This window comes from Oncorhynchus clarkii, chromosome 16 (genome assembly GCF_045791955.1).
Source record: "Oncorhynchus clarkii lewisi isolate Uvic-CL-2024 chromosome 16, UVic_Ocla_1.0, whole genome shotgun sequence".
Taxonomy (NCBI): domain Eukaryota; kingdom Metazoa; phylum Chordata; class Actinopteri; order Salmoniformes; family Salmonidae; genus Oncorhynchus; species Oncorhynchus clarkii.
Genome location: NC_092162.1, coordinates 60326196 through 60339392, shown reverse-complemented (window position 1 = coordinate 60339392; position 13197 = coordinate 60326196). Strand labels below are relative to the sequence as shown.

The following is a 13197-nucleotide window of genomic DNA, read 5'->3' as shown; positions in this document are numbered from 1 at the left end:
ATCTCCCAAAACCTGCTTCCTCTAAGCATTTATAGATGAACAGCAAATGGAACAGATCCTGGCTTTGAACTCAACTCTTCTCCTCTCTGCTCCAGTTTTCCATTCCTCTCTGCTGTTTTCCATTCTCCCCCGTACGTTTTCCTCGGTCAAGACCCCTGTCCGCCCCTGACAGCACCGCTTTAGATGGGGTCACAGACACACACGTAACACACACACATACCACTTTAGACAGAGCCGAGGGGAACTGTCAGAGGAGTCACTTTCCATTAGAATGCTAATAGAACAGAGACTGCCACAGACAGCAGAGAGGGAGAGCAAGGGAGTGAGAGAGAGGGAAGGGGACGATGAAGAGAGAAGTAAGGGTATACGGGGTGAGGGGCAGAAAGTGAGAGGGAGAGAAACACACAGAGGGAGAGCGCGTGAGAGAGAAACATGCAGAGAGAGAGCGAGAGAGAGAAGGACTCACCACTGATTAATAACAATAGATTGACATAGCGATGCTATTCCCGCCCTTAGATCCAGCAGGTCAGGACTAGCCCACTCAGGCTTGACTCATCACTTGAATTAATATTACATACATTTTCCAGAATGATATCTGTGAACTCCAGAGCTGTATGGGGGACTGGGAGAGGAAGGTGTATAGGGGACTGGGAGAGGAAGGTGTATAGGGGACTGGGAGAGGAAGGTGTGTGGGGGACTGGGAGAGGGAAGCTGTGTGGGGGACTGGGAGAGGGAAGATGTGTGAGGGACTGGGAGAGGGAAGCTGTGTGAGGGACTGGGAGAGGGAAGCTGTGTTGGGGGGGGACTGGGAGAGGGAAGCTGTGTGGGGGACTGGGAGAGGGAAGCTGTGTGGGGGACTGGGAGAGGGAAGCTGTGTGGGGGACTGGGAGAGGGAAGATGTGTGAGGGACTGGAAGAGGGAAGCTGTGTGAGGGACTGGGAGAGGGAAGCTGTGTTGGGGGGGGACTGGGAGAGGGAAGCTGTGGGGGGAGACTGGGAGAGGAAGCTGTGGGGGGGACTGGGAGAGGAAAGCTGTGTGGGGGACTGGGAGAGGAAAGCTGTGTGGGGGACTACACTATCCCCCCACTGAGACTGTATCACCCCCCTACACTATCCCCCCACTGAGACTTTATCACCCCCTACACTATCCCCCCACTGAGACGGTATCACCCCCCCACTATCCCCCCAATGAGACTGTATCACCCCCCCACTATCCCCTCACTGAGACTGTATCACCCTCCCACTATCCCCTCACTGAGACTGTATCACCCCCCCACTATCCCCTCACTGAGACTGTATCACCCTCCCACTATCCCCTCACTGAGACTGTATCACCCCCCCACTATCCCCTCACTGAGACTGTATCACCCCCCCACACTATCTCCTCACTGAGACTGTATCACCCCCCCCCCCCCCCCCCACTATCCCCTCACTGAGACTGTATCACCCCCCCCACTATCCCCTCACTGAGACTGTATCACCCCCCCCCCCCACTATCTCCTCACTGAGACTGTATCACCCCCCCCCCCCCCACTATTCCCTCACTGAGACTGTATCACCCCCCCCACTATCCCCCACTGAGACTGTATCACCCCCCCACTATCCCCTCACTGAGACTGTATCACCCCCCCACTATCCCCTCACTGAGACTGTATCACCCCCCCCCCCACTATCCCCTCACTGAGACTGTATCACCCCCCCCCCCCACTATCCCCTCACTGAGACTGTATCACCCCCCCCACTATCCCCTCACTGAGACTGTATCACCCCCCCCCCCCCCCCCCCCCACTATCCCCTCACTGAGACTGTATCACCCCCCCCCCCCCCCACTATCCCCTCACTGAGACTGTATAACCCCCCCCCCCCCACTATCCCCCACTTAGATTGTTTCACCCCCCCCCCCCCCCCTACACTATTCCCCCACTGAGACTGTATCACCCCCCCACTGAGACTGTATCACTCCCCCACACACATTGTATCAATCCCCTTACACTATCCCCCCACTGAGACTCTGTATTTGCTGAGTGTGTTTTTATGCTGAGCCCTCCAGACATAGATACTCTAATCAAGGCAATTCAAGCAAATCAAACACACACACACACACACACACACACACACACACACACCATTGATGCTACTCAACCAGTGTCTGGCATCCTGCTGCAAACACCATTGTGTGTGACCCAGGCTTTATATGATGTTAATTCCCTGCTACTCTAACGACTGTCCTGCCTGTGAGAAACCTGGCCTCAGAGCATTTTTTATTATTCTGTATGTAAATCTGAGACTCTATTTAGTATGATATGTTTAGTTTCGTATCATATGTATTAGCTGGCTAACGTTAGCTAGGCTAGGGGTTAGGGTTAAAGTTAGGATTAAGTTTAGGAGTTAGGTTATAAGGTTAGGGTTAGGGGAAGGTTTAGATGAAAGGGTTGAGGTTAGTAGAAGGGTTAGCTAACATGCTAAGTAGTTGCAATGTAGCTAAAAAGTAGTAAGTAGTTGAGAAGTTGATAATTAGCTGAAGTTGTCCGTGATGAGATTCAAACTCGCAACCTTTGGGTTGCTAGACGTTCGCATTATATGCCTACCCACCCGACCAACCACCCTACACACAGGCTGCTGTGAGAGGTAATTAGCCACTTCAGACATAGAAAGAAGGTAGGATGGGACTCACTACTCTCTCTTAAAACTCATTTAGCCTGTACACACACACTCCTTTCACAGCGTGTTGTTTTGTACTAATGGTGTCTGAGGTGTGAGTTTACAGTAGGACTAGTTACAGTAGTCCTATGACCCTTATAAAATCGTCAACATAACAAACAGTTGGTCAAACCCGCTGCCTGCAAACAGTGCACACCAGTGGTGTCCTGTGGCCCCATCACACACACACACACACACACACACACACACACACACACACACACACACACACACACACACACAGTCTCCGGTTGCCCAGTGTGTGTTTTGGGGGCATTTTGCCCGATGCTGGTTTAATTGGCATGGCAGAGTGCCACTCATTGGGGTAGAGTGTGTCTGTCTGTCTCTCTGTCTGAGTCCCAGTGTGTGTGTTTCTCAGAAAAGATCACAGCCATCTGCCAACAATGCAGCATATTATCATATTGACAGGCTGCTGAGGCCAGAAATAGTCTTACTGGCTTGGTTACCTAGTTACCAGCTTGTTTAGGTGCATGGTGTCTTCAAGTGGGCTCCCGTGTGGAACAGCAGTCTAAGGCACTGCATCTCAGTGCAAGAGGCGTCACTACAGTCCCTGGTTGGAATCCAGGCTGAATCACATCCGGACGTGATTGGGAGTCCCATAGGGCGGGCCATAATTGGCCCAGCGTTGTCTGGGGTAGGCCATCATCGTAAATAAGAATTTGTTCTTTACTGAATAGCCTAGTTAAATAAAGGTTAAATTAAAAAAGTGTTTGTTTTCTGAGGAAATGTCTCTGGACGGGAAGTTAATTTGTGTACAAAACAACACATTCTGTAGAGGAATAGAGATGAGATCAGAGACACATACTGCACATGCTGATTGATGATCAGTGGTTTTGATTGCACCCTGTTGCACCATCCTCCAACCAGCTACTCCCTGTACACTCAGTCGCACACACAGACCCTCACAACCCTCACAACCCCCACACGTACACTCACAACCCCCACACGTACACTCACATCCCCCACACGTACACTCACAACCCCCACACGTACACTCACATCCCCCACACGTACACTCACATCCCCCACACGTACACTCACATCCCCCACACGTACACTCACATCCCCCACACGTACACTCACATCCCCCACACGTACACTCACATCCCCCACACGTACACTCACATCCCCCACATGAACACTCAGTCCCCCACACATACGCTCAGTCCCCCACACATACGCTCAGTCCCCCACACATACGCTCAGTCCCCCACACATACGCTCAGTCCCCCACACATACACTCAGTCCCCCACACATACTCTCAGTCGCCCACACATACACTCAGTCCCCCACACATACGCTCAGTCCCCCACACATACACTCAGCTCCCCGGGTGTTCAATGTGGTAGCCCCCCGCACCTCTTAGGTTCAGAGGGGTTGGGTTAAAAGGCGAAGTCAAGTTTCAGTTGGACCTTGTGAGCAATTAAGGACAGAAATGTATGAAATTCTTAATTTAAACTGAACCTTTTAATTTCACCTAATTTTAACATTCTTTCATGAAAAACACATTTTCCCATCTCAAGATGTTAAATAAAAAATATACTATAGTAAGTGCCTGTTAAGTCCCAAATAAAGCAACAAAGTTGACTGTAATCTTAAATCAGCCATGAATCCCCTTGCGACAGAAGGAATGGAAGCTTGTTGTGTGCAACAGGGAATTGAATCCAAGCTTCGCATAAAAATAATCATTCTAAAACATTTGTAGCCTGTCTATCTGTGGGTAACAGGGGAAGACGTGTTATGTTCGACCCGCTCAGTTTTCCACCACAAAACACCAGCAAACGGCCAAAAAGAGTAGAACCAGCTCACCTGCTTTTACACTGATTTAACTATTAGATGTTCAATGTTTCTTTTGAAAACCATATTAGTTTTTCCCAAACCTTAACATGCTTGCTGAAACTACATCTCACATACTCAAAACTCTAGTTCGCCAATTTCTCCAAACCCCACAGGCATAATGAAACACAGCAATCAAAGTCATGTACTCCCTGCTCAAAATGAAACTCTGCATACTAATGAGACATACACACATCAAATGAATCTAACTTAGTGACAACCGAGATCACACTAATGTCACGTATTCAAAACACTACTATCAGAACCTATTTCAGTGTAAAGACTAAGATGTTGTTGTTATACTGTATATTGTTTGTGTGAACTCAAACACGAAAACAAGAGAGGAACACAAATGCAAAACACAACGTCTTATATTTCAACATGACTCAATACATGTCTAACAGCGCACATACAGTGAAACTGCAAAGATACAAGAACAAGGAAGAACAAGGAACACACCAGGCAGGTCCGAGATACTGTTGTGAAGAAGTTTAAAGCCGGATTTGGATACAAAAAGATTTCCCAAGCTTTAAACATCCCAAGGAGCACTGTGCAAGCGATAATATTGAAATGGAAGGAGTATCAGACCACTGCAAATCTACCAAGACCTGGCCGTCCCTCTAAACTTTCAGCTCATACAAGGAGAAGACTGATCAGAGATGCAGCCAAGAGGCCCATGATCACTCTGGATGAACTGCAGAGATCTACAGCTGAGGTGGGAGACTCTGTCCATAGGACAACAATCAGTCGTATATTGCACAAATCTGGCCTTTATGGAAGAGTGGCAAGAAGAAAGACATTTCTTAAAGATATCCATAAAAAGTGTTGTTTAAAGTTTGCCACAAGCCACCTGGGAGACACACCAAACATGTGGAAGAAGGTGCTCTGGTCAGATGAAACCAAAATTGAACTTTTTGGCAACAATGCAAGACGTTATGTTTGGCGTAAAAGCAACACAGCTCATCACCCTGAACACACCATCCCCACTGTCAAACATGGTGGTGGCAGCATCTTGGTTTGGGCCTGCTTTTCTTCAGCAGGGACAGGGAAGATGGTTAAAATTGATGGGAAGATGGATGGAGCCAAATACAGGACCATTCTGGAAGAAAACCTGATGGAGTCTGCAAAAGACCTGAGACTGGGACGGAGATTTGTCTTCCAACAAGACAATGATCCAAAACATAAAGCAAAATCTACAATGGAATGGTTCAAAAATAAACATATCCAGGTGTTAGAATGGCCAAGTCAAAGTCCAGACCTGAATCCAATCGAGAATCTGTGGAAAGAACTGAAAACTGCTGTTCACAAATGCTCTCCATCCAACCTCACTGAGCTCGAGCTGTTTTGCAAGGAGGAATGGGAAAAAAATTCAGTCTCTCGATGTGCAAAACTGATAGAGACATACCCCAAGCGACTTACAGCTGTAATCGCAGCAAAAGGTGGCGCTACAAAGTATTAACTTAAGGGGGCTGAATAATTTTGCACTCCCAATTTTTCAGTTTTTGATTTGTTAAAAAAGTTTGAAATATCCAATAAATGTCATTCCACTTCATGATTGCGTCCCACTTGTTGTTGATTCTTCACAAAAAAATACAGTTTTATATCTTTATGTTTGAAGCCTGAAATGTGGCAAAAGGTCGCAAAGTTCAAGGGGGCCGAATACTTTCGCAAGGCACTGTATAAAGAAAAAAAATTCAGTAAATCATGAGTCAAGAAATAAACATTCCATTGAGAATGTTCACGTCTGTTGTTTTGGTCTGGCTACAGATTTTCATCAACATCACAGGTGATATTCTCCTTGGCCAGACAGCAGGGGAAATATATTCCGGCATGACGCATCTACCCCTGACAGGGGCTGGAATGTCACCAGAGGCCTCCTCCATTGCCTGAAGACGGGCCATGGGGGTTTGCGATTATACACCTTCCACCGCCATACTGAAAACAGTTCCTCTATGGGGTTGAGAAATGGGGAATATGGTTGGAGATAGAGAATTATAAACCTGGGATGGTCATGGAACTAGTTGTGGACCTGAGCAGCCCGATGGATGCTCATGTTGTCCCAAATTAGAACATACATTTGCTGCTCAGGATCACCTGGCCTTCTCTGTTCTGGCTGAAAAAGATTTTCATGTAAGGTGTTCAGGAAATGAAGGACATGGGCAGTGTTGTATGGTCCAAGAGTAGCAAGGCGTTGGAGGACCCCATTGTGGCTCATAGCTGCGCATATGGTTACATTTCCCCCGCGCTGGCCAGGTACCTCAATGATGGAGCATTGACCAATGACGTTCCTTCCTCTCCTCGTCTTCGCTAAATTGAATCCAGCCTCATCTATGGATATGAGTTCCTGGGGGATGAGACTTGCGTTCAACTCCATGAATCTCTGAAATTACAGTAAATACTATAAATTCTGTATAGTAAAGTTCACTTGCAACATCAATGAGTCTCTAATGTTTCAAGAGTATAATACTAGTACATTACTTACTTTCACATATTTGTACCGTTTATCCTTCACTCTTTGGGAATCCCTTTCAAATGGGACTCTGTAGATGTGCTTCATCCGGAGATGGTGTTTCTGAAGGATGCGGACTGTGGTTGATAAACTCCCTCTGATGTTATGGAAGATGGCAGGTTTTCAATAATCTGTTGTTGGATTTCCTGCAGTCTTATGGAATTATTTTAAACTACCATTTGCACAATGGCAGCCTCCTGTTTGTCTGTACATAGATGCGTTATACCACCACTTGGTGGTCGTCTTTCAGTTCTACAAACTCAAAATAGCATCCAGTACAGTAAACACTACAGTAATACAGTATACAAGACAAACATGTTTGTCACGTTCTGACCTTAGTTCCTTTGTTTTGTCTTTTGTTTTAGTATGGTCAGGGCGTGAATTGGGTGGGTGGTCTATGTTCGTTTTTCTATGATTTTCTATTTCTGTGTTCGGCCTGATATGGTTCTCAATCAGAGGCAGCTGTCAATCGTTGTCCCTGATTGAGAACCATATTAGGTAGCCTGTTTTCCTTTGTGTTTTGTGGGTGGTTATTTTCAGTCTTTGTGTGTCTGCACCAGACAGAACTGTTTCGGTTTTCACTTTGTTGTTTTGTATTTTGAGGTGTTCTTTTTTTCATTACATAAGATGAACACTAACCACGCTGTGCTTTGGTCCTCTCCTTCTTCCACCCAAGACAACCGTTACAATGTTACAACGTAGTATACCGTAGCTCCCAATTTCATAAATACAGTAATAAATGAAACATTTACTTTGTTTCCCCTGTCGGTATGTATTGGAATCTACAGTCTTTACTGAGCTTAATGTTGTACTACTGTCAAGTAGTAAATACACTGCATTCGGGAAATGTATTCACACCCCTGGACTTTTTCCACATTTTGTTATGTTACAGCCTTATTCTAAAATGGATTGTTTCTACATACAATACCCCATAATGACAAAGTCGAAACACATTTTAGAAATGTTTTTTTAGAACATTTTTGCAAATGTATTACAAATTTAAAACAAATGTCCCATTTCCATAAATATTTAGACCCTTGTTGAAGCACCTTTGGCAGCGGTTACAGCCTCGAGTCTTCTTGGGTATGACGCGGCAAGCTTGGCACACCAGTATTTGGGGAGTTTCTACCATTGCACTGTAAGTCCAATGTCTGCAGTACATATCTATTCTCATTGTGGAACGTCTGGATGATGGACGCTACGGTAAAGCGGCTCAGATTGGGCAGCACTCTCTGCCTCAAGGTTAAACCATGGTTGACCACGTAGTCCACCACAGTCGCCCGAATTTCAGGACTTGGTCTTCCTCCAACTCTACCTCTACCTCTCTCTGCGAAGTTTGCTTCCATTGTTCTTCGAACACAGGAGTAATTTGCACACTATATTTTTGTTGTGAAGTTTGTGCCTAAGGTAGAGAATTGTGTATTGTCTTTTGTCTGATTGGGTGTCTGGTTCTGCTAAATGAGTTACAGGTTTCTGTCATTGTGCCTCATGGGCCCGTTGTTTTAGTGAGTAAGCAATTGGGAAAAACTGTAAAACATAACAGGGTTGACCTTAAAATTGGAGACAGACGGAAATGTATCACTAAATAATATTCTTTAAAAAATGACTTTGTTAAAGCAACCAAATAACTAAGGCTTTACAATGATGGTGAAAATTAGAGACATTTTTAGATTAAGTGGGTTAACTCTGTGTGTTCTAACTCTCTCTGTGTGTTCAAACTCTCTGTGTGGGTTATAACTCTCTGTGGGTTATAACTCTCTGTGTTCTAACCCTCTGTGTGTTCTAACACTCTCTGTGTGTTATATCTCTATGTGTATTCAAACTCTCTGTGTGTGTGTTCTAATTATATGGGTTCTATTAACTCTGTGTTTTCTAACCCTCTGTGTGTTCTAAATCTCTGTTCTAATCATCTGTGTGTTCTAACTCTCTCTGTGTGTTCTAACTCTCTCTGTGTGTTCAAACTCTGTGTGCGTTCAAACTATCTGTGTGGGTTATAACTCTCTGTGTGGGTTATAACTCTCTGTGTGTTCTAACCCTCTGTGTGTTCTAACTCTCTGTGTATTCAAACTCTCTGTGTGTGTGTTCTAATTATATGGGTTCTACTAACTCTGTGTTTTCTAACCCTCTGTGTGTTCTAGCTTTCTGTTTTAATTATCTGTGTGTTCTAATTCTCTGTGTGTGTTCTGACTCTGTGTATGTTCTGACTCTGCGCGTTCTAACGCTGTGCGCGTTCTAACGCTGTGCACGTTCTAACTGTGCACGTTCTAATTCTGTGCGCGTTCTAACTCTGTGCGCATTCTAACGCTGTGCACGTTCTAAATGTGCACGTTCTAACTCTGTGCGCGTTCTAACGCTGTGCGCGTTCTAACGCTGTGCGCGTTCTAACTCTGTGCGCGTTCTAACGCTGTGCGCGTTCTAACGCTGTGCGCGTTCTAACGCTGTGCACGTTCTAACTCTGTGCGCGTTCTAACTCTGTGCGCGTTCTAACTCTGTGCGCTTTCTAACGCTGTGCGCGTTCTAACTCTGTGCGCGTTCTAACGCTGTGCGCGTTCTAACTCTGTGCGCGTTCTAACTCTGTGCGCGTTCTAACGCTCTGCGCGTTCTAACGCTCTGCGCGTTCTAACGCTGTGCGCGTTCTAACTCTGTGCGCGTTCTAACGCTGTGCGCGTTCTAACTCTGTGCGCGTTCTAACGCTGTGCGCGTTCTAACTCTGTGCGCGTTCTAACGCTGTGCGCATTCTAACTGTGCACGTTCTAACGCTGTGCGCGTTCTAACGCTGTGAGCGTTCTAACGCTGTAAGCGTTCTAACGCTGCGCGCGTTCTAACTCTGTGCGCGTTCTAACGCTGTGCGCGTTCTAACTCTGTGCGCGTTCTAACTCTGTGCGCGTTCTAACGCTCTGCGCGTTCTAACGCTCTGCGCGTTCTAACGCTGTGCGCGTTCTAACTCTGTGCGCGTTCTAACGCTGTGCGCGTTCTAACTCTGTGCGCGTTATAACGCTGTGCTCGTCCTAACTCTGTGCGCGTTCTAACGCTGTGCGCGTTCTAATGCTGTGCGCGTTCTAACGCTGTGCGCGTTCTAACGCTGTGCGCGTTCTAACTCTGTGCTCGTTCTAACGCTGTGCGCGTTCTAACTGTGCACGTTCTAACTCTGTGCGCGTTCTAACTCTGTGCGCATTCTAACGCTGTGCACGTTCTAAATGTGCACGTTCTAACTCTGTGCGCGTTCTAACGCTGTGCGCGTTCTAACGCTGTGTGCGTTCTAACTCTGTGCGCATTCTAACGCTGTTCGCGTTCTAACGCTGTGCACGTTCTAACTCTGTGCGCGTTCTAACGCTGTGCGCGTTCTAACTCTGTGCACGTTCTAACGCTGTGCGCGTTCTAACTCTGTGCGCGTTCTAACGCTGTGCCCGTTCTAACGCTGTGCGCGTTCTAACTCTTTGCGCATTCTAACTCTGTGCGCGTTCTAACGCTGTGCACGTTCTAACTCTGTGCACGTTCTAACTCTGTGCGCGTTCTAACTCTGTGCGTGTTCTAACGCTGTGCACATTCTAACTCTGTGTGTGTTCTAACGCTGTGCACGTTCTAACTCTGTGTGTGTTCTAACGCTGTGCGCGTTCTAACTGTGCACGTTCTAACGCTGTGCGCGTTCTAACGCTGTGCGCGTTCTAACGCTGTGCGCGTTCTAACTCTGTGCGTGTTCTAACTCTGTGTGTGTGTTCTAAATCTGTGTGCGTTCTAACTATCTGTGTGTTCTAACACTTTGTGTGTGTGTGTTTGTGTGTTCGCAGCTCCTGGGCTTCGTGTACGCCTGTTACGTCGTCAGCGCCATCACTGAAGAGGAAGACAGCTGTGAGTACTACAACTTAACTTGACACCCATACTCTCTCAGTTCAGTTTGAATTGCAGGGCTTTATTGGCATGGGAAACATATGTTAACATTGCCAAAGCAAGTGAAGTAGATAATAAACAAAAGTGAAATATACAATAAAAATTAACAGTAAACATTACACTCACAGAAGTTCCAAAATAATAAAGACATTACAAATGTCATATTATGTCTATATATACAGTGTTGTAACAATGTACAAATGGTTAAAGTACACAAGGGAAAATAAATAAAAATAAATAGGGGTTGTATTTACAGTGGTGTTTGTTCTTCACTGGTTGCCCTTTTCTTGTGGCAACAGGTCACAAATCTTGCTGCTGTGATGGCACACGGTGGTATTTCACCCAGTAGATATGGGAGTTTATCAAAATTGGGTTTGTTTTCAAATTCTTTGTGGATCTGTGTAATCTGAGGGAAATATGTGTCTCTAATGTGGTCATACATTTGGCAGGAGGTTAGGAATTGCAGCTCAGTTCCCACCTCATTTTTTGGGCAGTGTGCACATAGCCTGTCTTCTCTTGAGAGCTATGTCTGCCTACGGCGGCCTTTCTCAATAGCAAGGCTATGCTCACTGAGTCTGTACATAGTCAAACCTTTCCTTAAGTTTGGGTCAGTCACAGTGGTCAGGTATTCTGCCACTGTGTACTCTCTGTTTAGTGCCAAATAGCATTCTAGTTTGCTCTGTTTATTTTTGTTAATTCTTTCCAATGTGTCAAGTAATTATCTTTTTGTTTTCTCATGATTTGTTTGTGTCTAATTGTGTTGCTGTCCTGGGGCTCTGTGGGGTATGTATGTTTGTGAACAGAGCCCCAGGACCAGCTTGCTTAGGGGACTCTTCACCAGGTTCATCTCTCTGTAGGTGATGGCTTTGTTATGGAAGGTTTGGGAATCACTTCTTTTTAGGTGGTTGTAGAATTTAACGTCTCTTTTCTGGTTAGCGGTTAGCGGCCTAATTCTGCTCTGCATGCATTATTTGGTGTTTTACATTGTACACAGGTGATATTTTTGCAGAATTCTGCAAGCAGTCTCTCAATTTGGTGTTTGTCCCATTTTGTGAATTATTGGTTGGTTAGCTGACCCCAGACCTCACAACCATAAAGGGCAATGGGTTCTATAACTGATTCAGGTATTTTTAGCCAGATCCTAATTGGTATGTTGAATTTTATGTTCCTTTTGATGGCATAGAAGGCCCTTCTTGCCTTGTCTCTCAGCTCATTCACAGCTTTGTGGAAGTTACCTGTGGCACTGATGTTTAGGCTGAGGTCTATATCGTTTTCTGTGTCCTCTAGGGCAATGGTGCATAGATGGAATTTGTATTTCTGGTTCTGGTGACTGGACCTTCTTTGGAACACCATTATTTTGGTCTTATTGAGATTTACTGTCAGGGCCCAGGTCTGTCAGAATCTGTGCTGCTGTAGGCCCTCCTTGGTTGGTGACAGAAGCACCAGGCCATCAGCAAACAGTAGACATTTGAATTCAGATTCTAGTAGGGTGAGTCCGGGTGCTGCAGACTGTTCTAGTGCCCTCGCCAATTCGTTGCTATTTATGTTACAGTGGGTGGGGCTTAAACTGCATCCCTGTCTCACCCCACAGCCCTGTGGGAAGAAATGTGTGTGTTTTTTTCACACTTGTTGTTTTTGTACATGGATTTTATAATGTTGTATGTTTTTCCCCCAACACCACTTACCATCAATTTGTGTAGCCAACCCTCATGCCAAATTGAGTCAAAAGCTTTTTTGAAATCAACAAAGCATGAGAAGACTTTGCCTTTGGTTTGGTTTGTTTGTTTGTCAACTGGGTGTGCAGAGTGAATCCATAGTTTGTAATTTGTTAATTTTTTGTAGTTATTAATTTGTTAAAAATACAATTTGACATTTGCTCAATACATTGTTAACTAGTCTGCTGTTAAAACCTGTTATGGATGATGCGAATTTTCGCAGCTTTTTGTAAAAAATCGCGCAACATTTCAAAGTCCTGCTACTCATGCCAGGAATATAGTATATGCATATGATAAGTATGTGTGGATATAAAACACTCTGAAGTCTCTAAAACTGGTTAAATCGGGTCTGTGGCTATAACAGAACGTGTTTAGGAGTAAAAATCCCTGGTAAAAAAAATATTTGTCCGCCATTCAATGTATTATTTAAGGCGACATAAAATATATGCGAATCCCCTGTAAACGCCTACAGCTTCCACACGATGTCGCCATTGCTGTCAATTTCTGACTCATTTATCCTTGGTTACG

At 45.4% G+C, this 13197-nt stretch overlaps 1 protein-coding gene across 1 annotated transcript in view; it reads left to right on the top strand.

Annotated features, from left to right (window-relative positions):
- Window positions 1-13197, top strand: part of LOC139367737 (sodium/potassium transporting ATPase interacting 4) — a 124652-nt gene that overhangs the window by 74809 nt on the left and 36646 nt on the right. The window contains exon 5 of the mRNA XM_071106056.1: window positions 10855-10915. Within this exon, the coding sequence (XP_070962157.1) occupies window positions 10855-10915 (61 nt within the window). The remainder of the gene's footprint in view (window positions 1-10854; window positions 10916-13197) is intronic.